The sequence below is a fragment of the Balaenoptera ricei genome, chromosome 8 (genome assembly GCF_028023285.1).
Source record: "Balaenoptera ricei isolate mBalRic1 chromosome 8, mBalRic1.hap2, whole genome shotgun sequence".
Lineage (NCBI taxonomy): Eukaryota > Metazoa > Chordata > Mammalia > Artiodactyla > Balaenopteridae > Balaenoptera > Balaenoptera ricei.
The window spans coordinates 75,618,246-75,641,870 of NC_082646.1; the positions used below are offsets into that span (position 1 = coordinate 75,618,246).

The 23,625-nt window shown below is 50.1% G+C and overlaps 1 protein-coding gene across 1 annotated transcript in view; it reads right to left on the reverse strand.

Annotated features, from left to right (window-relative positions):
* PTPN5 (protein tyrosine phosphatase non-receptor type 5) overlaps positions 1-22,927 on the reverse strand; it is a 37,727-nt gene extending 14,800 nt beyond the window's left edge. Inside the window, exons 1-4 of the mRNA XM_059929927.1 lie at positions 22,877-22,927; positions 22,407-22,594; positions 22,302-22,318; positions 17,467-17,547 (exon numbers count right to left, since the gene is read on the reverse strand). Coding sequence (XP_059785910.1) covers positions 17,467-17,547; positions 22,302-22,318; positions 22,407-22,594; positions 22,877-22,927 — 337 coding nt within the window. The remainder of the gene's footprint in view (positions 1-17,466; positions 17,548-22,301; positions 22,319-22,406; positions 22,595-22,876) is intronic.
* Positions 22,928-23,625: the final 698 nt, after the last annotated feature.

The following is a 23,625-nucleotide window of genomic DNA, read 5'->3' on the forward strand; positions in this document are numbered from 1 at the left end:
TCACAGCACCGTGCCCCTTCCCCACCTCAAGACCCCACACTGAGGGGGGATGGGGGTGGTCAGGATGGTGTGGAGGAAAATCTCGGTGTAGCAGAATTGATGTCAAACGTCTAAGATCCAGTTCTGGGTCTATCCCTGGTTGTGTGACCTTGGGAAAGTCACCCCCTCCTTTCTGGACCTCAATTTCCACACCTCGAAAATGGGGGTTGGGGGCCTTCCCTTGGTTTTCTTTTTTAAAGTTGTTGTTTTTTTTTTTTTTTTTTTTATGTGGACCATTTAAAAAATCTTTATTGAATGTTTTACAACATTGCTTCTGTTTTACGTTTTGGTTTTTTTGGCGCAAGGCATGTGGGGTCTTGCTTCCCGACCAGGGATCGAATCCGTGGCCCCTGCATTGGAAGGCAAAGTCTTAACCACTGGACCGCCAGGGAAGTCCCCTGGTTTTCTAACTGTGCTTTAAGGAGCCCTGGTGTTTTCTCAGGTGCACCAGCTATGACCAAGTGCTCTGGGTCCCTATGCCTGGGCCTCAGCCGTGGAAGCTGTTCAATACCGTTCCATATACTGGGCTTCCTCTAAGATGATTTCAACACAAGGTTCCACTACTAAACAAGTCTGAACAGCACTGGCTTGGATCTGATGCCCTGGTGGAGTGTGGGGATTCCAGCAGCACCACCTCGGTGAGCCCCAGAGGTTGGAGCTCCCCATCTAAACCCACACCGTCCAATCTATTGCCAAGAAGAGAGGGACCATCAAGACGGATGTATACGGCTTGATGGTGGGGATGGGACGGTCCACATATCACTGTGAATATGGGACAATGGACTCCTTTTCTAGTTGGGAGACAACGGAACACCCACAGCCAAGACCATGTGAGGCCAACATAGTTGTCTGCATGCTCGCTTGGTTACGTGACAAGTATTTGCTGAGCATCTCGCATGGCCTGGATCAACAATGCGGTGATCCTGGGGATACCTGTATTTCTCTCCCAGGCTCCTCCTTCCCAGACCTGACCCTGTATAGCTCCCTACCTGCTGTGGTCCAGCCACACTCTTTGGCAGTTCCTCGGGTGAGCCCACACCCCATGTTTTGCATATCCTGTCCCCTCTGCCAGGAACATCCCCCCAACATCCTGGTCCCCTCAACTGTCCCCAAAACACTTTGCCAAGTTGACTCCTATTCATCTTGGAGAACTCAATCATCTGTCTCCTAAAGTAGGGGCTCCCCTATCACACACACCCAGCAACCCACATCTCTCCTTCATATGACCAGCAGCAACAAAACACCTGGCGAGCACACAGCCCTGCTTTGCTTTGAGTGCTTTGCACATGTTAATCTATTCACTCTTCATGGTACCCTATGAAGTTGGCACTACTATTATCCTCATTTTACAGAAGAGGAAGATGAGGTGCAGAGAGGCTAATAAGTGGTTGATGTGGGTTTGAACTGAGGCACTTGGACAGGCTCTGAGCTACAGTACACTCACTCCAGTCTGTCAAAATTATTTGCTGAATATCATCTCTCCCAGTCTCTGTAAGTTCCATGAGGGCAGGAGCAGTATTGGTTTTGCTCATCCTGATTGTCCACAACATGTGGCGCTAGTCCTGGCACGTAAGTCTACAATCAATATTTCCTAAATGAGTGAATGATGATGGGTAAGTGATAAACAAGGATAATAATACATTCTTTGAAAAGCTGCGATGAAGACGGTAGATCCTATAGATGAAACATCCAACTTGGCACCTGGCATCTAGTAGCTGCTCAAGAAACATCAGATTATAATAATAATGACAACACGTAACTCCTGCCTTCAAAAGGCTCAAGTCAGCTGGGTAAAACAGACCAGTGGATGCGTGTTTACAATACAGTGCATTAAGTGAAAAATCTAAGTGCTGGTGGAGCCTAAGGGCGTCTACCTTTGCCCAGGGAGGCTATAGTTACTAACCACAAGAGCAGATACCTCAGATCCAGCCGCTGCTAAGAGATGGATCACGTAGGAAGCCAAGAGTTTTCACTATTGATAAGCAGAGGGTTGATTACCCAAGTGGCAAGTTCTCCACCCACACCTTCAGAAAAAGCAGTCGATGTGTGATGGCAAATACGGACAGGTAGGAGGGGTACAGCTCAGGGGCCACCTGGCTTGGCTCGTAACACACACTGTGGACTTTGGGCAATCCTTTCTCCCCCCTGGGTTTCAGTTTCCTTTTCTGTAAGAAGAGGGAGAACACAGTGCTTCTTAGATGTTTCTCCCATCCTTAGAGCAGAGGGGACATGGGTCTTGGGGGAAAAACAGCAAGTCACATGATCCTGGACTTTGCTGCTTTGTTTTAAAATTCATGGGTGTTCTTTATGCTATTGTATGGCATTTCTGTGCTTGTTTTGATCTTAAAATAATGTGTTTTTTTTCCCTCCCAGAGCTTGGAATCAAATTTATGCTTCAGGAAAATGTTCTACATTTATCCTGTGGCTTTGCCCTCAGGGGTACATGCACCCCAGTCTGAGAAGCCTGGAACCTGCCTGCAATAAAACGTCATCATGCTGCCGTTAGTAATGACTCTGTAGATAAATATTTAATAATGGGGAAAGATTTTCGATGGTGTGGAGTAAGAAAGGCAAGGTTACAAAACAGTCTGCTCTCCTTGGCCTTAAAAATTAAGAAAGTATATAAAAAGGTGGAGAATCCCCGAAGAAAGATGAGAGGCTAACTCAAGTGGTGCTTGGAGAGCGTGCAGCACAGTGGACGCCGGGCACACAGGAAGTGTTTAATGAACATCATACACGGTAAATGGGAAGAACAGAAGACAGGTAGTAGTAACAATAGTTCTTTGGAGGAGGGTGAGAATAGAGTGATTTTTTTCATTGTTTACATATTCTTTATTTTTATTTTTATTTTTGGCTGCGTTGGGTCTTCAGTGCTGTGCACAGGCTTTCTCTAGTTGCTGCGAGCGGGGGCTACTCTTTGTTGCCGTGCACGAGCTTCTCATTGCAGTGGCTTCTCTTGTTGAGGAGCATGGGCTCTAGGCGCGCAGGCTTCAGTAGTTGCAGCACATGGGCTCGGTAGTTGTGGCACACGGGCCCCAGAGCGCACGGGCTTCAGTAGTCGTGGTGCGCAGGCTCAGCAGTTGTGGCTCGCAGGCTCTAGAGCGCAGGTGCAGTAGTTGTGGCGCACGGGCTTAGTTGCTCCACAGCATGTGGGATCTTCCCGGACCAGGGATTGAACCTATGTCCCCTGCATCGGCAGGCGGATTCTTAAACATTGCACCACCAGAGAAGTCCCTGTTTATATATTCTAAATTTCCTCCAATAAGTAAATAGGCACATACGTATAGAGATAAATATATAATGTATATACATATATATTTATTTGTAGTGAGGAAAATTATTTTTAAAAAGAGGGCACTGTTCTAAGTTCAGATATTATGAGGCCTGGTTAATATTCCCAGGTTCAGGACCCCGACTTTCACCTGTCACACCTAAACGGCACGTGGGGGGACTGGGAGAGATTGAGAGTGAGTCCCAGTCTCTGTGAGACCCACCCAGCCGGAGAGCAGCCACTCAGAAGACAGGCCCCCTGACATCACTTTTGCATATGAAAGATGGCAGGTTAACAGCCTGGCACCTTAAGGGGGTAGAAGAAAAACTGCAGGCTGGCGGGGCCCTGTATGCACCTCTCAGAGAAGACGAGGGTGGAAACCGTTTTTTGTTTTTAAACCCACAGGGTACCTGGCAGCCCTGGAGGCTGGATGAATCCAAATGAGTGCCTGGTAGATGCCTACCTTTCAGAGCAGGGTTTATTTAAAAGCTTTTCTGGGCAGAAATCTAACATTTCTTTACTCAGGAAGATACATCTTCACACACACACTATATTCTGCATGTAATTCTGGAGGGGATCCACGGACCTCAGGTTAAGAACCCCTGATCTCAGGGGTGGGGAGCAGAGGTCTGTGATCAGGTGGTAGCAGTGGGGAGGTAGAGAACTGGGCTGATTTTAGTCTCTGCTCATTCACGTGTGAGTCCGACACACATTTATTGAGCACCGATTATATATCAATACTTTGCCAAGCACCAGGCTAGGCTCTGTGGATACAGCAGTGAACAACACAGTGCCCGCCCTCGTGGACCACAGAGGTCCTGGGCTCCTTTGTCCTTTGTCCTCCAGGTCCTGCTCCTAGAGATCACGCCAGCCCTTCTCCTCGCCCTGTCCACCCTTCCACTCACTGTCTCGCTCCGGAATGAGAACGCCAGGTCTCCTGGGTAGGCTCTATGCAGCTCCCAAAGCACGTGTGCGCACGCAGTTCCTTTTGCTTCTCTGTGAGGTAGACATTGGCATCGTCAGCCCCGTTTTGCCGGTGAGAGGCGGCTGCTTGTGTCAAGGACTGGCTTTTCAATAGTTCACAGCACGGTAGCTGCTCTGCCATGCACGAAGCCCTGACTCAGAGGCAGCTTGCTGACAGTGACAGAACACTGGGCTCCTCTCGGGCCTGCTTCCTGCATGGGGTGAAAGGGATTTTCCAGGCATGGAAATCGGGCTGAGCGAGGTTAAGTGGCTTGCCCAAGCACGTGCAGACCCGAGATGCAAACCCAGGCCTTCCTGACGCCAAGTGATCTTTCCGCTTTGCCAAACTGCTTCTCAGGAGAGGTCACTGCAGCAAAGGCAGGGAGATGATGAGAACCTGGGAGATGATGAGAACCTGGGAAGGAGGGAGTCCCTGTGTCTGGGGATCCTTGAACCCTAACCAGCTGCATGGGGGTGGCGGTGCAGCTTCTGTGCCAGATCCTGGCTCCTCAAAGGCCATATCTTATGAAACGATGGCGCACTGGAAGGCAGGAGCTCTGCATCCTGGGCCAAAGCTCTAGGGGCCCTGGGTAAGGCACGCAGGCAAATGGCCTTGAGAGTTTACCTTGGGCATGTGGAAACACCATGATCCCTCTCCCGTCACCTGGCACCCAAATCCCACCATTAAACTCTGCAGCCATGGTGTGCCCCGGGGCTGGCCCCGCCCGAGCCCCAGAACGTGGCTGCTCCCGCTGGTGACTCATCCTTGGAGCTGCCGGCTGCCAGCCGCGGAACCGGAGCCGAAGGCTGGCTCGGCCTGTTTCTATTTACATGAGGAGGGAGCTCTTGTCCCATTCAGCTTTTCTTCTCTTCCCAAACGTGGCCAGGAGGGACCCCCCCCACCATGCCCCCACAGTCATGGGGGCGCTGACCAACAGAACATCACACTCAGCCCTGTGCGAGCATCTAGAACCACGGATGGGCAGAGCCAGACCAGCCTTGAGGGGCATCTGGTCTAGTCTGCTAGTTTCTCAGATGGAGAAACTGAGGCCGAGAGGGAAAGTGGCTTGCTGTAGGTCAACAGTCAGCCAAACGTAGAGCCAGGACCACTGAGGGCTAACACTTACTGAGCACTCTCCACACGCTGGTGCTGCTCTAAGTGCTTCACGTATATTAACCCATTTAATCCTCACAACAATGCTAGAAGGTACTGCTCTTACTCCCATTTTACAGATGAGGAAACTGAGGCACACGGGCGTTAAGTCACTTGGCCAAGTCAGCTAACAATAGGCAGAAGCTAAGACTAGAACCCAGGCAGCCTGCGGCCAGAGCCCATACCGTTAACCAGCCCACCAGATGAGACTCGCTCAGGTGATCTGCTCTCCACACCACAGCATCTTGAAGAAATCTCCAACACTCCTGACCCTCCATGTGTTCCCAAGTACAGCCTCATCTCTGTGGGAGGTGGTGCTGGGCTCCACAGCCCATCACTGTGTCTGAAACCCCACCCTTAGACACGGACACTTGTTTATAGGATTACTGCTCTTACCTCACTGTAAGGGATGGAGGGGAGTGGAGGTGGCGGGGTCCTGTCTGCAGACACCTGAGGGGGCTGTGCTAGGGAAGGGGGCACGTCAAGAGGTGAGAATGGGACCAGTGTGTGGATGCTCTTGGGAGGCAGATTTCCAAGTACCTCAGAGACACTATTGGTTTGGTTCCAGGCCGCTGCAATAAAGCAAATACCGCAATAAAGCAAGTCACACGAATTTTTTGGTTTCCCAGTCCATACAAAAGTCACGTCTGTACTCTACTGTAGTCTATTAAGTATGCAGTAGCATTATGTCTAAAAGAACAATGGACACACCTGAATTTAAAAAAACACTATTGGAAAAATGGTGCCGACAGACTTGCTCAACGCAGGGTTGCCACAAACCTTCAGTTTGTGAAAACCGCAGTATCTGTGAAGCCCAATCAAGCGAAGCGCAATAAAAGGAGGTACATCTGTAACAAGAACGATCTCTAGGACCTGGCCCTATCCAGTCAGCACTGCAGCTCTTGCTGTCCCTACAAGTGCCTTGTTTCTGGGGAGGAAGCTCCTTGGGGGGGCTCCTAGCCAAAGCCCTGGAGTCACCCAGACTTAGCTTTGAAGCCCGACTGTGCCATTTACTACCTGTGTGACCTTGGGGAAGTGACTCAATCTCTCCTCTGGAAAACAGATCCACTAAGCCTTGCTGGCTAGGGTCTGAGGATGCCATAAGGTAAAAAATGCCCAGTGCTTAGCCTGGTGCCTGGCACACGGTGAACGCTCAGTAAACAGCAGCAGAATTTAGAGAGGAAGGGGAAGAGGGGAGGGGAGGGGAGCATGAGGGACAGGCAACAGGACCTCCCTTTCATCTGCCAGGTGAGCCCCTCAGGAGGACAGTGGGTGCCCTGCTCCCACGTGGGCGGGGGCTTTGAGGCTGCCGACTGGCACCTGGGGTCGGTGGATGGAGTGGGCATGGGCTGGGGGTGGTGGAAGTGGGGCAGCTTTGTTCTGTCAGTTAATTAAATCTGAAATGCTAACAAGCTTTCAAAACAAAAGGCAACTCAAGTACTCTTTGGATGGGATATAATAAAATGGTTCTATATGAAATTGCAAACAGCTTTGTTGCTGCAAACAAAGGCTCAGTTCTTTGTGCCTCTCTGGAGCGGAGGCCCAGAAATACAAGGGTGAAAAGGGTCAATGAAACTCTGAGGGTGCAGCTACCCCCTCCCTCCAGCCCACGGTGAGCACTAAAATAACCAACGGAGAGGCCCTGGGCAGTGGGTACCAGAGGTCCCTAGTGCCTGAGACTTAAGCCCAAACGTGTGGGGAGGGAGGGACAGAATTGGGAGAGCCTCTTGCCCCACCCTCCCATTTTACAGATGAGGAAACTGAGGTCCAGAGAGTAAGAGGCAGAATCAGGATTGGCACGCATGTCTTTAACCCTCTGGTTCAGTTTTCACTCATTAAGCCAGCATGGGATGTTTCACAGGGGCTGCCTGTGGGTATCTGAAGGTCTGAGGCCTCCCTCCCTGACAGCAGAAGGCTGGGTCCTGGTTTGGGGTTCCTTGGTAGGTCCTGGTAAATGCTCTCAGAGGTCTAGGAAAGTCCAGGGGATAGGAGGTGAGCAAGAGCCACCCAAGACCCGCCAGGGACAGACGTGCTGACAAATTCCAACCCTCCAGGGGCTGCTGCCCTCAGTAACTGGGGAGGCTCACAACACTGGCAGTGTCAAGAGGCTTGGGTAGCAGTTCTAGCTCTGTGAGGCGTGGGCTGTGTGACCCTGGGCATCTCACTGCCTTGTGGGCCTCAGAGGCCTTCTGTAAACTCAAAGAGTGTGCCTAGGGGTCTTTAAGGGCCCTTCTAGTGCTAAAGATCCACAGTTGCCTTTTTAAGAAAACAAATCTGAGCCCCTGCTTTAGTTTCGTTCAATGGCTTCCCCTTGTTCTTAGAATAAAGACCAAAATCCCTGCCATGGCCATCAATAAAGGCCCAGCATGCTCTGTCCCCTGCGTATCTCCCCAGCTACCACCCACACCATTTCCTCCTGGTTCTCTGTGTTCCAGATCCTCTGTTGGAACCAATCTGGGAAGTAGAAAACTCTGGAAATGCGTGCTTCTGCTCCAAAAAATTCTTACCTAGTCCTAGGAAACACATAAGCCGTACGCCGAAGCTCCCTCCTGTGCTATCTGCGGTGATGTGGGAGGAGTGGGGCACCTACATTCCCATCACTTGGGGAAGCTGGTAGGCCGTGTCCAGGGACACACTGGGGAATACTCTGCAGCCCTTACAAGCGAAGGATCAGAGGACATATGGCACCATGGCAGGACCTCAGAAACACGGCTGAGCGAAAAGAATGAGACCGAACACAACACAATAGACACAAATTTTAAAAATATGTATACACGACATATTGCCACTCATTCTGCAAGAGCACACAGAAACGCACAAAATACGCCTTAAACACGTTAGAACACACGAACTGTGGGGAGAAGGGACCTGGCGGTGGGAGACAAAAGAGAAAAAATCAGTGAATGAAACCAGAGAGGGGCATTGCGGGGACCCGTGAAGAAAGCAGGGCCACAGAGGAGTATGACTGACAGCTCTGAACCTACCACCAGTCACCACCCCTTCCTCCCCCAGGTAAAAACAAAACCAGGTGAGTTGGAAGGGGGGCCAAGGTCCAATGGGGAAAGAATGAACGAAAGCAGAGGGCCCTTCATCCCGTCTGTGTCCTGGAACTGGGAGAATTACAGAGCAAGAACTTGCTTCTCCTGCCCTGGGAACTGATACCTCCTGAAGGACTCATGGACTTAGTGAAACAGAGCTGCCTGTCAAGGACCCCTGAGTCTTCCCTTCTCTGAACTGGTTCACCAACATGACATGACGTGAGTCATTTTGTTGGCTTTCTATGGGGTGGGGGGAGGGATTCCATGCCTTGGTGACTGTCTCCACCGCTGTCCCCAAAGGATTAACCAGCCCCCATTAAGATCCCTGGGGTTGGGTCAGCCCCCGACTCTGCGCCTGCCAGGCTGAGCAACCCAACCTGGAGGGAGGTGACTCACCCCAGGGGGCCCCCATGATCCCCAGCTACCACTCTTGCCTGGCAAGGATTAATGAATATTTTCCAGTGGCCAATCTTTTTTTTTTTTTTGGCCACGCTGTGCAGCATGCAGGATCTTAGTTCCCCGACTAGGGATCGAACCCACACCCCTGCAGTGGAAGTGCGGAGTCTTAACCACCAGATCGCCAGGGAAGTCCCAGGTGGCCAATCTTTTAAAAATGATTTTGGAAAATATGAGGGAAAAAACCCCATAAAAGCATAAATGAACCCCAAGTCATCCATGATCCTACCACACTGAGAAAGGCACTGGTTTCCTTTAGATATATTTTCTGGTATTTTTTTCTCTCTCTGGGGGTGGATTTTTTTCCCCACCATTCTGTATACAGTTGGCTGTCTGCATCTGCGGGTTCCACAGCTGTGGATATGGAGGGCCAACTGTACTATGCCATTTCATATAAGGGACTTGAGCATCGGTGGATTTTAGTATCCGTGGGGAATCCTGCAATTAATCCCCTGCACATACGGAGGGACAACTGTACAGGCATATCCTGAGAATATGCCTTTTCGAATTTCAAGGATTCAACTCTTAAGCAGTATGGCAGACAGCCTCCAAGGTGCCCTAGTGATCCCCCTTTCCCGGTATTCACACCAAGGTGCCAGACGTAAGAAAAGCTTTCTTGGACCGTCTATTCCAGCCCAGCACCAGCTGAATACAGCTGAGTGAATGACCTCAGTTGAAGCCATAGGGAACAGAAGAACCCCCTAGCTGAGCCCCTCATGACCCTCTGAATCATAAACAAATAAAATGGTGGTTGTTTTAAGTCAGTAAGTTTTGAGACAGGCAGCAATAGATAAACAAAGCACATCCTGAGACTTGAAAAGAAGAAATGAGCGTAAATGGAAGGAAAGAGGTTGTTGTTTTTGTTTGTTTGTTTTTAAGGTATAAAGAAGTTCCTGGGAGTTGGGGTATTTAGTCCCTGGGCCAAGTCAAGGAGAAAGGTGACAGCATCTGTCACTGCATATCTTAGTTATACAATGATGCCCATTTGTCTGAAAGGGCTTGAGCATCCACCTGGGTGGAGGCACGGGACTGAACCAGATGGCTTCTTTTTTCCAGTTGCAAAGACTCTCTTTGTAGTTTCATCATACATCCAGGCAACTCCCAGGAATGTCAGAACTGTTTCTACACAGGAAAATGGATGATTGGCCTCTCCAGCAAGTCTGGCTCCTCTTCCCACCTGACTTTGCAAGTAAACAACACTCCTCTGTGTGTCTGCTGGTTCTGTGAGGTCCCAGGCATGTGGTGGGGAGTCATGAAAGATCCACAGACCCATATTATCCACTCCACGCCTGAAGGTCTGGCCTGGGACTTGATGCCTGGGCCCTTGACGCCTGGGAACATGCACAGGTTTTTGTTGTTGTTGTTTATACTCCATATCCTGGCAAAATCATCACCATCATTATTAGCTACCATTTATGGAGCACTGTGTAATAAGCATTTCACACACATCAGCTTATTTAAACCTCCCAAAATGTCTGTGAAGATCTTATTATCACCCTCATTTTGGAGTGAAGAATTTGGAGCTCAAAGTGGTCAGATTATTTACCTGAGATCAAGCTGCTGGTCGGCAGCAGAGCTGAGATTGGAACCCAGGTCTGACTGCCCCCCCCAGGACCCCAAGACCCAGCTATATGGGCTCCTGCCTCCATATCTGTCCTGGTGTCTGAGAATAGTTAACCTCTACCATCGCTGATCAGTGAGTACCTGGGTTGGTACCTTTCTTCTCAATACAGTGGTATCGTTACAGACTACTCTCTAAATTAGGGTTCTCAGCACATCTGGATGGTGTTGTCTTTCTTTAATTTCTATCCTAAAGTCTCAAAGACAATTCATAGTACCATTGGCCACATAAACACCCCTAAATGCATTAAAAGTCCCGAATGAAAACAGAGCCATCAATTAAAGAACTAAAAGTCAACAACAGCACCTAAGCTGCTGAGTGTTGATGGGCACAAGTGACATCTCAGTAATGATACTATATCCAAGTCTGTCTTCTCTACGTTGGTCCATCTGGGCTCCTGCACCTGCTCCCAGACCATTTGAACCAGTACCAGGCACCAGATCAGGGGGCTCTGTGAGAACAAGCATTAGCAGCTAGGGGATAAGGCCCATTCTGAGGTTAACCTGTTCCTTAAGATGCTTTGATAGCTGGTTCCTCAAGACATGAACCAGGACCCTACTCATCCTTTAGGTCACAGTTTAAAGGCCACTTCTTCCAGGAAGCCTTCCCTGACCGCCTCCCCCCCCGCCCCAAGATAAGGTAATATTATTGTTGTACACTTCCATGGTACCCTGTCCTCCTGAGAGCAGGGACCAGGTCTCTCTTGCTCTTCATTGTATCACCAGTACCTGGTACAGCACTGGGCACAAAGTGGACATTCAATAAACGCTTGCTGAATCAATAACAGGGTCAGGCTGCCTTTTCAATCAGCCCTTGTTGGCTTCTGGCAAAGACCTCATCTATGTCAGGGTGGGATGGCTGTGAAAGCTATGGCCTGACTCTCCCTGATGACCAGGGGTAGTCACTGCAATGATTAGGATAACAAAGATTTCCTCAATACAGGTCTTCCCTTTACTTTATAAAAGACCACCCAGGATGGACAGTGGTCTCTTGCTGAGACCTAGACTTTGACCTCCTCAGAGGAGGGTCCATCTGATATCCATGATGGTACAGAGCCTAGGGCTGGGCTGGGGGTAGCCTTCAAAGCACCAGGACTTTAGGTGTGGAGAAGTCAGCTGTTCCTACCAAAGGGGCAATGACCTACTCAGGCCTTCAGTGGCTACTCACAGCCTTGCATAGACCCAGCTGATCATGACACACTTAAATCTCAGGGTGGCGGGGACTGCCATGGCTCCAACCAGCTGCCGGCTGTAGGAGGCCTTTGGGAGCACCTTGTTTCCCAAAGCAGTGTGGTCCTTATATCTGGCCCCCGGTCTCCCTCTCCTCTGGCCATGCCACTCCCCACGGAGCAAGAGGTCCACAGGGCCCAGGAGGTGTGCCCATGCCCCGCTTTCCAGGCCATGCTCTGGCTACGAGGACTCCAGAACTCTCTGCCCGAATGGCCTGAAGCCTTCATGAATGCACGTACACCCTTCTGAGCAGGGACATGGCCTTCCCCGGGGGTAATCTTTAGGTCTGAGGGGTGGCCAAGTGTCAGCTAGCAGGGTGGAGTGTGAACCATACTTGCACGCACAGACTGACGTGCCCCCATGCATTCAGATGAGGGCCCTCCCAGTGCAGGACTGAGCAGGGGGTGGTGCCCCACGAGGGGCCCCAACCGCAGTCTGACCTTGGTCCCTGCAAACATTAGGAGCAGGCCTGCTCATGAACCTGCCCGCTGGAGACGCTGTGAGCAACATGTGGTGACGTCATGCCATCACCAGCACCTACTGTTGCCTTATTCACCTCCTTCCCCTGCCCTGTATCCCTGAGGAAGCTGCTGGTCCCAGGCTAGGCCTGCACTGGTGCTATTCGGGCAGGAGCAGAGGCCCCAGCATCAGCAGGGTTGCCTGCTTTCTCGCAAATGTGAACACCTACACACAGAAGGGGAGAGAGTGTGAGTTTGAATGTTTAAATGTGTTTGGGTGACTGTGAGCAAGAAAATGAGGGAGGAAGTGAGCAAGTGAGGGGGAGTGCAAGAGAAAAGAAGGAGGGTGAGCACGTGAAAAAGAGCGTGTGCACGCGAGAGAGGAGAAACCTATGTATGCCCGTGCACGGACCTGGAGATACACCAGTGCCCACCACAGTGCCTAGGGACTGCGTGCAATGAGGGAGGGTTGGGTTAAGGGACTGGGGACAGGACAGAGAACCGGAGGGCAGGAATGTGCCTGCTTATCTGCATGTGCAGGAGAAGGGGGCGTCGTTGCAGGAAAGAATGAGACCTAACGATGAGACAGAGAACAAGCAAGTGTGTCCATCTCTAAGAAGCATCTCTAGCGGAAAGGGGTGGATGACAGGGCGATGGAGTTAAGAGGTCCGGGGTGTGCAAGAGGAAGAAGACTCAGAGGTGCGGGAGCTGCACGTGCCCAGGGGACTGCGTGTGGGTATGTGCACGTGCATACGTGAGCATGAGGCTGTGACAAGTGACAGCAAACATGAGCGTGTGTGCGCCTGCGTGGAACGCCTCCGGGGGTGTGAGTGAGCGTGCCTGTCCCGGGGGCAGCTGTGGGCTGCCTGCAGGTGTCGGCGATGCCTGAGGATGTTTTCACCCAGAAATCTCAATCTGGGAGGACCGGATGACCTGCTTGGCGCTGGTTAGGGTCTGGGTGACCGCGGCCGCGGGAGTGTTGGCCATGTCGCCCCCGCCTGGCAGCTCGTGTGGGAATGAGTGAGTCACCCAGGCATGGCTGGTCCTCACTCTGCCTCGCCTCTTAGTCTTGCCCAGCGGGGAAGACAGCTGGGAGGGGGAGAGATTACTCGAGGGCTGTATTTTTACATCATCATTATGCAACTGCTTGCAGTGTCCATGGGCTCATTCTAAAGGCCCAACGCCCCAAGTCTCTGGGCCTGTATGCCTCCATCTCCTTTTATGTCCAAGGTGCAGCTTAGGCTGGTGGTTTTGGCTGACGAACACTGTGGAAGTCTACTCCTTACCAGGTTCCAGGACCACCCTATTTACAATGCCAACCATCCCCCCGCCCCCCGCACCCGGCCACCGAGTCCCAGTCCTTTCCCACCCCTCCCTTTTTGGCTTTAATTTTCTCCACAGCACTTATCACCATCTGCTATACTATATATTTTACTTATTTATTGTCTATCTTTCCCTTAACAGCAAATGCCTATGTCACTTGCCACATTCCAGGCATTGTCCTGAGCTCCATTTAATCCTCCAACAACTCTACATGGTAGTGAATGTTATTCTTGCCATTTTGTAAATGGAAGGCAGAGAGGTTAAGTAGCTTGCCCAGGATCACCCCAATGGTAAATGGTGGTAAATGGTGGAGCTACGCCTGGGTCCAGAATGCCTGCTCTTAACTAGGGCACGATACTGTCCTGTGAGGGTGGGAAATTTTCTCAGGTTGCTTCATTGTTGAAACTCCAGTGCTTACAGAGTGCCCAACACATGGAAGTGGTCAGTGAATACTGAGTAAATGGATGAAGAAATGAGTGAATGAATGTTGCCATGGAGGATGGAATAGAGAGGTAGTTGCCTTCAAAGAGCTCATGGTCCCATGGAGGAAACAGACAAAAAGTTATTTCAATATCACATGAAGGTGGCGTCATGGGTGTCTAGAAGGGCATATAACTTGCCTGGCCCCTGGAAGGCAGGCTTTCCAGAGGAAGGACACAGATAGGGACAGGCACAGTGACATCGCCCAACTCCTCCAAACTCCTCCCTGGGGACAGACATACCTTAGTTCTTCCTGCCTCAGTCCAAAGGGTGCCAGAAGATCATGATGGCTCAATGGCGACAAAGAAGGCAGAATGGGGTAGTGGCCAGGAGCCTGGGCTCTGGAAGGAAACTGCCTGGAGGGACTCCTCACTCTACTAAACACTGGATGAACCTGGACAGACCCTCTAACCTCCCTGGACCTTGGTCCTTTCTTCTATGAGATGGTGATAGCAAATAATACCGACTTCCTAGGGTAGCAGAGAGGATTGCATGAGATATAGGTTGTGACACTATGATTTATCTGAAATATATAATTTGCCATTCAGATGACCAAAATATATATTTCTCATATATATTTGGTCTTCCGCCACAGTTCCTAACTCACAGCTCCCAAAGTCTTTGGAATTTCCTGAGCTATTAGAGCAGTGGGATCATATTTGGTCTCTTGTCCTTAGTTCCTGAAAATGCTTCAGGGAAGGTGACTTTTGGATCCCACCCAAGGGTGGGGGCTGGTTGCCAGGAGAACCAACCATGTGATTAGAGCGCTGGAACTTTCCAGTCCCAGACCTGACCTCCAGGGAGAGGGGCTGGGGGTTGAATCATTCTCCAATGGCCAATGATTTAATCAATGATGTTTATGTAATAAAGCCTCCAGAAACATCCAAAAGGACAGGACCTGGAGAGCTTCCGGGTGAGCATATGGAGAGGTGGGGAGAGTGGTGCTGGGAGAGGGTATGGGAGCTCCATGCCCTTTCCCCATGCCTTGCCCTACACATCTCTTCCATCTGGATGGTCATCTATATCCTTTAATATCCTTTTACAGTAAGCTGGTAATCTAGTAACTAAAATGTTTCTCTGAGTTTTGTGAGCCTTTCTAGCACATTAATTGAACCTGAGGAGAGGGTTGTGGGAACCTCTGATATATAGCCAGTCGGTCAGAACTACAGGTAACAACCTGGGCTTGCAACTGGCGTCTGAAGTAGAGGGCAGACTTGTGGGATTGAGCCCTTTACCTGTGGAATCTGATGCTATCTCCTGGTAGACAGTGTCAGAAATGAGCTGAATTCTCAGATAACCTGCTGGTGCTCCTGCACCTTTGCATACATGTGAAAGCATTTAGTACAGTGCCTGGCACAAGGCAGGCAATGTGCCAGGTCCAGTGGAGATGACCAATACTCCTCTTTGATTCTATGCTGGTTGTTGGCTTTTGGGGAGGAATGGGAGAGAGGGTTGGAATTAAACATATCACGCTTATTACTGTAGCCTCTCTGCGGTGGCTTCATTCCATTTTCCAGAAGCAGCTCAAAGCAGGGCAGGGGCCTTGTCTGTTATACTCACCACTATATCCCTAGCACCTAGTACAGCACCTGACACATAGTACATGCTCAATAAGTATTTGTTGAATGAATGCTTGTGTGATTACATTTATTTTCCTTGTGAGGATAAATGTTCATATTGTTGTTGTTTCCATTTGCAAATAAAGGACTGGAGGACCAGCAGGTTATATGACTTGTCCATAAATACACAGCCTGTGTGCAGAACAGCCAGACTCCAAGACCAGACCCCATGCTCTTTCCTCCACACCATGCTACTCTCTGGATTCCTATACATGGTGTCCTATTTTCTATGGATTTTTTTTTCTAGCCGCTGGGGCCATCCCTGGTTGTAGAATCATCTCTGAATTCTATGACTCATATCTGAATCACAGAACTGTTTAATAGTTGAAAGGGACTTGTGATGTCACCTCGACCTCCCACCCATTGTGGAAATTTCCTCTCCAATGTCTATCCAGACAATACTTGAATACCTCCAGTGATGGAACACTCATTTTCTCCTGCGTTATCAAGTTCAATGACTGGACTATTTTTAGAGTCAGAAAGAAAGTTCAGCATCCCGTGAGCCAACAGGCCTCTAAAATTTCTATGTATTGGATTTATGCCCTCTTCATAAGACACACACAGAATGAGTATGCCATCCCCTTCACAAGACAGCCTTTCAGATGTTTTCAGACAGCTCTCACATCCCTTTGGAGAAGTCTAGTCCTCAAGCTAGCTGTTTTGGGTCCCGCAACGACTCTGGTGCAATGGCATCCATCCTAGCCCATCTCAACAGGCCGTCCGAAGTGTTTTGAGCAATGGCACCCCCTACTGGGTAAGGTGAGAATTACATTGAAGGGCCCAATGCTCAGTGGGAGGCTGGAGGAACTTCATCCGTAGCTGGGGCAACTGCTCATGGGGTGAAAAAACAGCCACTTATTTGAAAGAGTCATGGCTTTAGAGTCACACCGAGTTGTTTCCCATGTCTATCTTAAAGAGGGTCACTGAAGACTCGACACTCTAAGGTTCCTTGCCAATCATGAGGTTTCTAAGAAGCTACAGGTTTGAGAGTTCAAAATTAGAATTCAGAATCGGTTATTTCTTAACAAAAAGGTTTGGAAAGGGAGATGTGAAAATGTGTGTAGTGTTACAGGATTACGGTGATTTTTCTTTTCTTTTTCTCTTGTCTTTATTTTCTAATATTTCTACAATGGATATTTGTTATAAGGAGGAAAAAAAACAATAAAAACTTTTATAAAAGGAAAAAACACAAAAAAATTTCCCCTACCTTCCTTCCTTCATTCCTTCCAAGGCTGTTAATCATGACTTGGGTATTTGGTCTACAACTGGACGTGTGGCTTCTCCATGGGCAGGAGTGCCTTGGTAATGTTTCTGTGGCGATAGCAATGGCCCGTGGTTCAAGTGTGGTCAACCAGACTCAAGCAGCACAATCTGGCATTCACAGCCAGGCTTCTCCTCAAGATTGTCAGGGATTTTCGCCACTTCGTCCATCCCACCCTTGGCTCATGCCACGGTCAGGCTGTGTTTCCTAATCTTACCTTTCGAAACCTGCCCAGCACACCAGCGGCCAGTGGTCACGTCCTGATCAAGCCTGGACTCCCCAGCTCTTCACCCTTCTCTCCACCCTCCCCGCACACCCTCAGCTGCCTCTTCTCCCCTCCAGCTGAGTCTAGAGCAGCTCCAAATGATAACAGGTCAGAAAGACATCAGGGATTAAAAAAAACAAATCCTCATTGAAACGAAGACCTACAGACCAGCTGAGTCACTCCTCTAAAGCAAATTCACAGCCACCCAGGCTTTCCTCCAGCCCCAGTGCCATCCGGAGCTCTCTTCCTCCATTTGGAGCTCTGGGGGACCTGGTGCTGGGAAGACTCACCCGGCAGCCTCTCGCTGCAGCACATGTCCAGGGCCCCTCCCTCGGAGTCATCAGCAGTGTGGTTCTCTCTCTCTCTCACTCCTGCAGCAGAATGAAAAATGTGAGATGAGGCTGTTGAGCTGGGATCAAGACAAAACCCTGAGCAAAGAGAAAAAGCCTTCCTTTCTTGCACTGTGTCCCTTGGAGTAACCCTGCCCCATTAGGGGGACCGGAGGAAAAGACCAACCTACAGAGGGGTCAAGCTGCAGAGGCAGAAGCAGAATTTTACAGGTGTCTTCCAGGTGGAATAACCACCAGCAGCATCTCTAAAACCACCATCAGCACCATCATCTCTGCCACAGAAGGAGGGCTTACTCCGTTCAAAGCACTTTACAAACTTTATCACACTGAATCTTCATCAGGACCCCATGAATTAGGGATCATTCCACTGGCTCAGAGAAGTCAAGTAACCTGCCTCAGGCCACACAGCTCATTAGGGTAGAGCTGGGTACGAAATTACAGTCTAGGACTCCAGGCTCACACTTTCACTGCTGTGCCATTCTGCCTCCTAGTTCCTGTGGGTTTGAACCATGGGTGAGCAAGAGGGATCTGGGTAACATACAGTGTGTGTCCAGCTCCCCACATCTGCACATTCCCTGTGCCTCAGGCAGTAAAAAGTGGTATGCAAAACTCTCCTCTGGAAATTGCTAGAAAAAGTAGCTGTATATGTATGTGCATATTCTAAATGTTCTATTTCTTTTTGAACTCAGAAAACCCTCTTTCTAGCTCATCAGGGCACCTTCCAGGACTATGCTGGGGTCTAGCTTTTCTCCTTTACCCAGTAAGCTGGGAAAAAGGTTGCTGGAGATTAGCCAGACCCCAGTGTCTGCACTTTGACATATCCTGAGGGTAACTGCGTTGCTCTCAGGGCTTCCCCTGCTTTGGGAATAGCCTGCTGTGCAGGTGTGGGCTCCAGTGGCTCTGCCTGCCCTTCGTGTCTGACCCCTGGCAGTAGCTGACTGATCCAGGGCTGGACAAACCAACTAGGCTGGGCCAATCAGATCCTCTCCTCTGCACTTTTCAAATGCATTCTGGGGGCTGAATCAGGGTAGCCACAGTGTCCTGGAGAGAAGGTCCAAAAACACCTGCTGCCAAGGGTCTTGGAGCTACTTCATTCCGGCCCGTCTTGAGTCTTGATTGGGCAACATGTCTGTTAAGACCATAAGATGCCCCAGGATCCTTCCAATAAATTCCAACATTTTAGCTCAAGCCAGCGGAATTTGATTTCTGAAATTGGCAACCAGAAGAAACTTTAATACAGCCTTGCTAGCATAATACTTCCAAGAAGTTCAAGAGGTCAGCTGCCCCTCCACCCACTAGTCCTGCAATCCTGCTCCTCGGACTGGTCCTGAGGTAGATTTCAGGCCCAGCTGCAGATCGGAATCAATGAAGGGCAGACAGGCCGGGTTAAGGATGGTGACCATTTTCATTCTGACATCTTCTGCTCTCAACTGGCAATTGTTTTATTTTTTCCTCACTTCAATTGGCAGGGTCTCTGAGAATCCCAAATCCCAGGGCCCAGCTCTCCTATGGAGAGAGGGCTGCTATCTTCAAGGCCCTTTAAATGTCTCCTGAGTCTCTCCACTTTTCTCCCTCTTCACTACCTACATCTTGGCCCAGGGCAGCATCTCTTGCCTAGATTACTGTGGCAGTCTTTTAACTGGTCTCTGGCATCCACTCAGCCTGGCCTCCAAAACATTCTCCATATGGCTCCAATACATACGGCTTCATAGGTTGTGCAGTTTACAACCTGTACATCTGGATGGGGCAGGCCTGAGCTAGAATCAACTTTTTCACAACTCAACATTTATCATATAACTTTCCTTAAAAAAATACTTGAATGGCATCCTATTACACTTGGAACAAAGGCAATGGCAACCTTTGACATGGTTTATCAGATCTTGAATGGTCTAACCCCTGTTCATCCCTCCAACTTTATTTCATGCCCCTTTCCCCTTTAACCTCTGCACTCTAGCTACACTGGGACAGGCTCTTTCCTTTATGATGCCTTTACATATGCTTTTCTCCCTGCCTGGAGAGCCCCCCACCGCTCCCCGAGCTCTACTTCCCAGTACTTTTTTTTTTTTAAACATTTTTATTGGAGTATAATTGCTTTACAATGGTGTGTTAGTTTCTGCTTTATAACAAAGTGAATCAGCTATACATATACATATATCCCCATATCTCCTCCCTCTTGCGTCTCCCTCCCACCCTCCCTATCCCACCCCTCTAGGTGCTCACAAAGCTGATCTCCCTGTGCTATGTGGCTGCTTCCCACTAGCTATCTATTTTCTTCCCAGTACTTTTTACTCACAACACTTGACAGAGTTTGAAATTTCATTTTAACTCAGGCCATTATATGACTAACATTAGATTATAAGCGACACGAGGGCAGGGACCACCATTTCTGTTTCATTTACCATTGTATCTTGAAAGCTTCGCATAGTGCCTGGTTCACAGCAGGTGTCCAATAAATAAACAAACACTTGTTGAATAAGTGAATGTTGCCCTGACCTTCTTGGAAAAACATCAGGAAACTCAAACATGGCCATTATCTGAGCTGTCTTTGTGAAGGCAGTCTTTGTGAAGTCACTGGGAACCTTCCTCCACAGCTGCTGTCCACAGTAGGCCCAGAATCACACATCGGGAAGGCCCCTCATTTAGCAGAGGAGGAAACGGAGGCACAGAACAGAGGTCTGACTTGCCCCAGGTGATATATCGAGTGGGTGGCTGTGTGGATTGCGATGGAGAACACCTACCCCCTACCTCCTGATCTGAAGCTTTTTCTTTATCTTGAAGTGCGCCCCAGCTGGAGGGCAGCCCCAAAGGCCTGGCCCCTGGCTCAGTGCAAAAAGGTAACTGAGGTATCCAGATACCTCTGCAGGGGGACCCATGTGTGACTCACAGCTGCTTTCACACCTTAAGCCTCCCAGGCCCCAAGCCGTGTTCAGAATAGCTCAGCGCTGCATGTGTGCAGCGGACTCTATAAATAAGCTTCCTAGAAAATGACTAATTTCATAAATCAGGAAAGCGGAAAGAGTAGCACCTCTCGTCTGTGGAGGAAAATGGAGCAAGAGCCTGCTCTCGGCCCTGCAGATGAAGGACTCCAGGCTACCTCGCCAAAACCTGCATGTCTAGGCTGTTCAGGGGAGGGTTTTAATTAGATTTCCAAAGAGAAGAGCTGGTCCATTCAGGCTGAATGGAGAAGCCCAGTCTCTGGGAACTGCCCTCCTTCCTCCCTGCCAAGAGCAGAAATAGCTGCTTGCAGTGGATTACTGCAGGCTCCTTCTCTCCCCTTCTCCACTTCTACCAGCCGGGCAACAGGAGCAGAAAACTGGCCTGTGACGACAGGCAGTAACTTGCTGGGCTGGCCCCTCACTGCTGCTCTTAGAACCAGAGAACCCCAGACATAAAGGGACTTGGAGATCACCCTGCCTGTCCTTCCCTCACCGATGGAGAATGTCTGGGAGGGAAGAGAACTTTTCCAAAGCCATTGCCCCATTCAACAAGCGTTTACTGAGCACCTCCTGTGAGCAAGGCACCAGGGCTATCCTAGGAACACAGTGGTGAACAAGCCAGGCCCTCCCTCCCAAAGCTCCCAGTCTTCCAGGGGAGACACACAGGCAAACACGATCATTCCCACAGCTGCTTTAATAGGCTGCATGCATGTGATACCTTGGGGAGCTCAGCTTGGCTCGTGGTGAGGGGGCGGAGGGTGGATGTCTTCTGCAAGGGGAAGATAGGACCTGGTTCTTAAAGGATGCTTCTAGGTGGATGAGAGGGTCACAAAGGAAAGAACTTCCTTTACAGTGCAAACAGCAGGAGCAAGAGCAGAGCATCTCGGAGGCCTGAGATGTATGGAATATTTGGCATTAACTGGAAGCAGGTTGGTCAGTGGGATGGGGAAGTGATGGAGGCCGGGCCCCAGCAGAGGCACCTGAGCAGGAATCCTGTCCTCTTCCACTTGACCCTGGGGCTTCCTCTGAACCAAGATGTGCCACAGGCTCCCCTATCCCTAGGCTGAGGAGGTCTGTCACAGGAAGGGCGATCAGTGGCATGTGTTTGAGGAATAAACATTAGGCCCAGCTGGTGGCATCTGATCTGGTCCCAATCTACTCCTTTTTTGAAATTGGGGTGAAATTCACATAACCTAAAATTCACCATTTTAACCATTTTAAAACATACAATACATTCACAACGCTGTGCAACCACCACCATTATCTAGTTCCAGAAGAGTTTCATCACCCCGAAAGGAAACCTCGTACCCGCTAAGGAGTCACTCCCATTCTCCCCTCCCTCAGCCTCTGGCAACCACTAATCTGCTTCCTGTCTCTCATAGATTTGCCTATTCTGCATATTTCATATAAATGGAATCATACAACATGTGGCCTTTTGTGTCTGGCTCCTTTCACTTAGCATAACATTTTCTAGGTTCATCTCAGTTGTAGCACGTATCAGTACTTAATTCTTTTTAATGGCTGGAAAATATTCTACTCCATGAATAAACTATATTTCACCCATTCATCAGCTGATGGACATCTGGGTTGTTCCCACCTTTTGGCTACTGTGAGTAGTACTGCTATGAACCAAACTTCTCTTTTAAACTCTGCTCCCAACATGCTTACGACTTTGGGCAATCCTCTCTCACCCTGGGCCCCTGAGGCCTCATCTATAAAATCAGGTGGTAAGGTCCTCCTTGAAGCTTGAACGTCGTCACCGTCATTTGTCCATTCGTGTGTGAAGGTAATGTGTACCTGGCTGGGTACTGGAGACCTGGCCTGGACCAGCCCACCTACCTTCCTGGAGCTCATGGCTGGTGGGGGAGACAGGACAGCTAACGCTGTGGCCTGGGAGAAGCGTGCTAACAGAGGCCTGTCTGGGATGGGCTGGGGGCACCTCACCTCTGCCTGGGGGGTGGGATGGTGGATGGGTGGGTGCTGTCAGGAGGCATCCTGGAGTGGATGCCAGCTTTGCCCAGGTCGTACGCAGAGAAATAGCTGACAGGTTTGCGGACGGAGGCAGAGGAGCTTGCGCCCTCTTCCCAGGTGGGTGAGGGGTGAGAAGGAACCGGGATGCTGAAGCCAGATTCCTGGGTGGGAGGCTGAGCCCGCAGGAACCTCCTGACCCAACCCCAGGCAGACATGCCCTCTACCTTGGGCTTCACGCTCCTGGGGCTCCCGGGGCCCTCTAGACACCCCGAACTGTCAACTCAGAGCCTCTGCCACCCTCCTGAAGCTCCAATCCCACCAGACATCCCTAGTCTCTGAATCAAACCTGTCCACTCCCACTTCTAGGCCTTTGTTTGTGCTGTTACCTCAGCCTGATGTTTCCTTTCCTCCTCCTGCCAAATCTTACTCATTTGCAGCGTTACCTCTTCCACGAAGCACCCCCTGATCTCCCGGGAAGAATCACGCTCTCCCATCTTTGGGCCACGCCCCCGCACCCCTGGCTCACACTCCTCTCTGACTCTGACTTTGTTCTGCTGCTTAGTTAGCTGTCTGTGTACCCGTCTCCCCCACCAGGCAGCCAGTGACTTAGGAGTATCCCTAGCCCCTCAGCCACCCCCTGCATCCCAGGTGTTCAGGGCCCGAGCCTGTTGATGTATATGTTAAAGGTCAAATGGAGGGCAGTGGCAGGGTCTTTGGGTTACTGGTTTTGGGGTTCTGGGAGGGTAGAATCTAGCCGGGAGCTTCCCAACCTGGAGAAGATGGCCAGACCATGGCCGGAAAGAGACCCATAATGCCATCCAGATTTTCATCAGCACGTTCAGCGTACAGGGGCAGAGGACATTCTGGCTTCATGGAAAACCAGCTGACCACCTCATGCACGTGAGTCATGTGTCCCAAAGCAGGCAGGTGGAGAGGCCTCGCCCCTCCTCCCTGGGGCGGCGGCAGGGAAGCACACACACGCTTGCTCACTGTGCTCACTCATCATCATCCTTAAGGTGTCTGGATGGGGAAAGGCACCATCTGGGGCCAGGGCAGGAAGCCTTCTCAGCACAAAGCACGCTGGAGATGTGAATGGAGGAGAGAGGCTGGCTTTAGAACATCCAAATAGGGAAACTGAGGCAAGAGAGGTTAAGTGACTTGCCTCAGGTCACACAAGGTGTGAACAATTGTT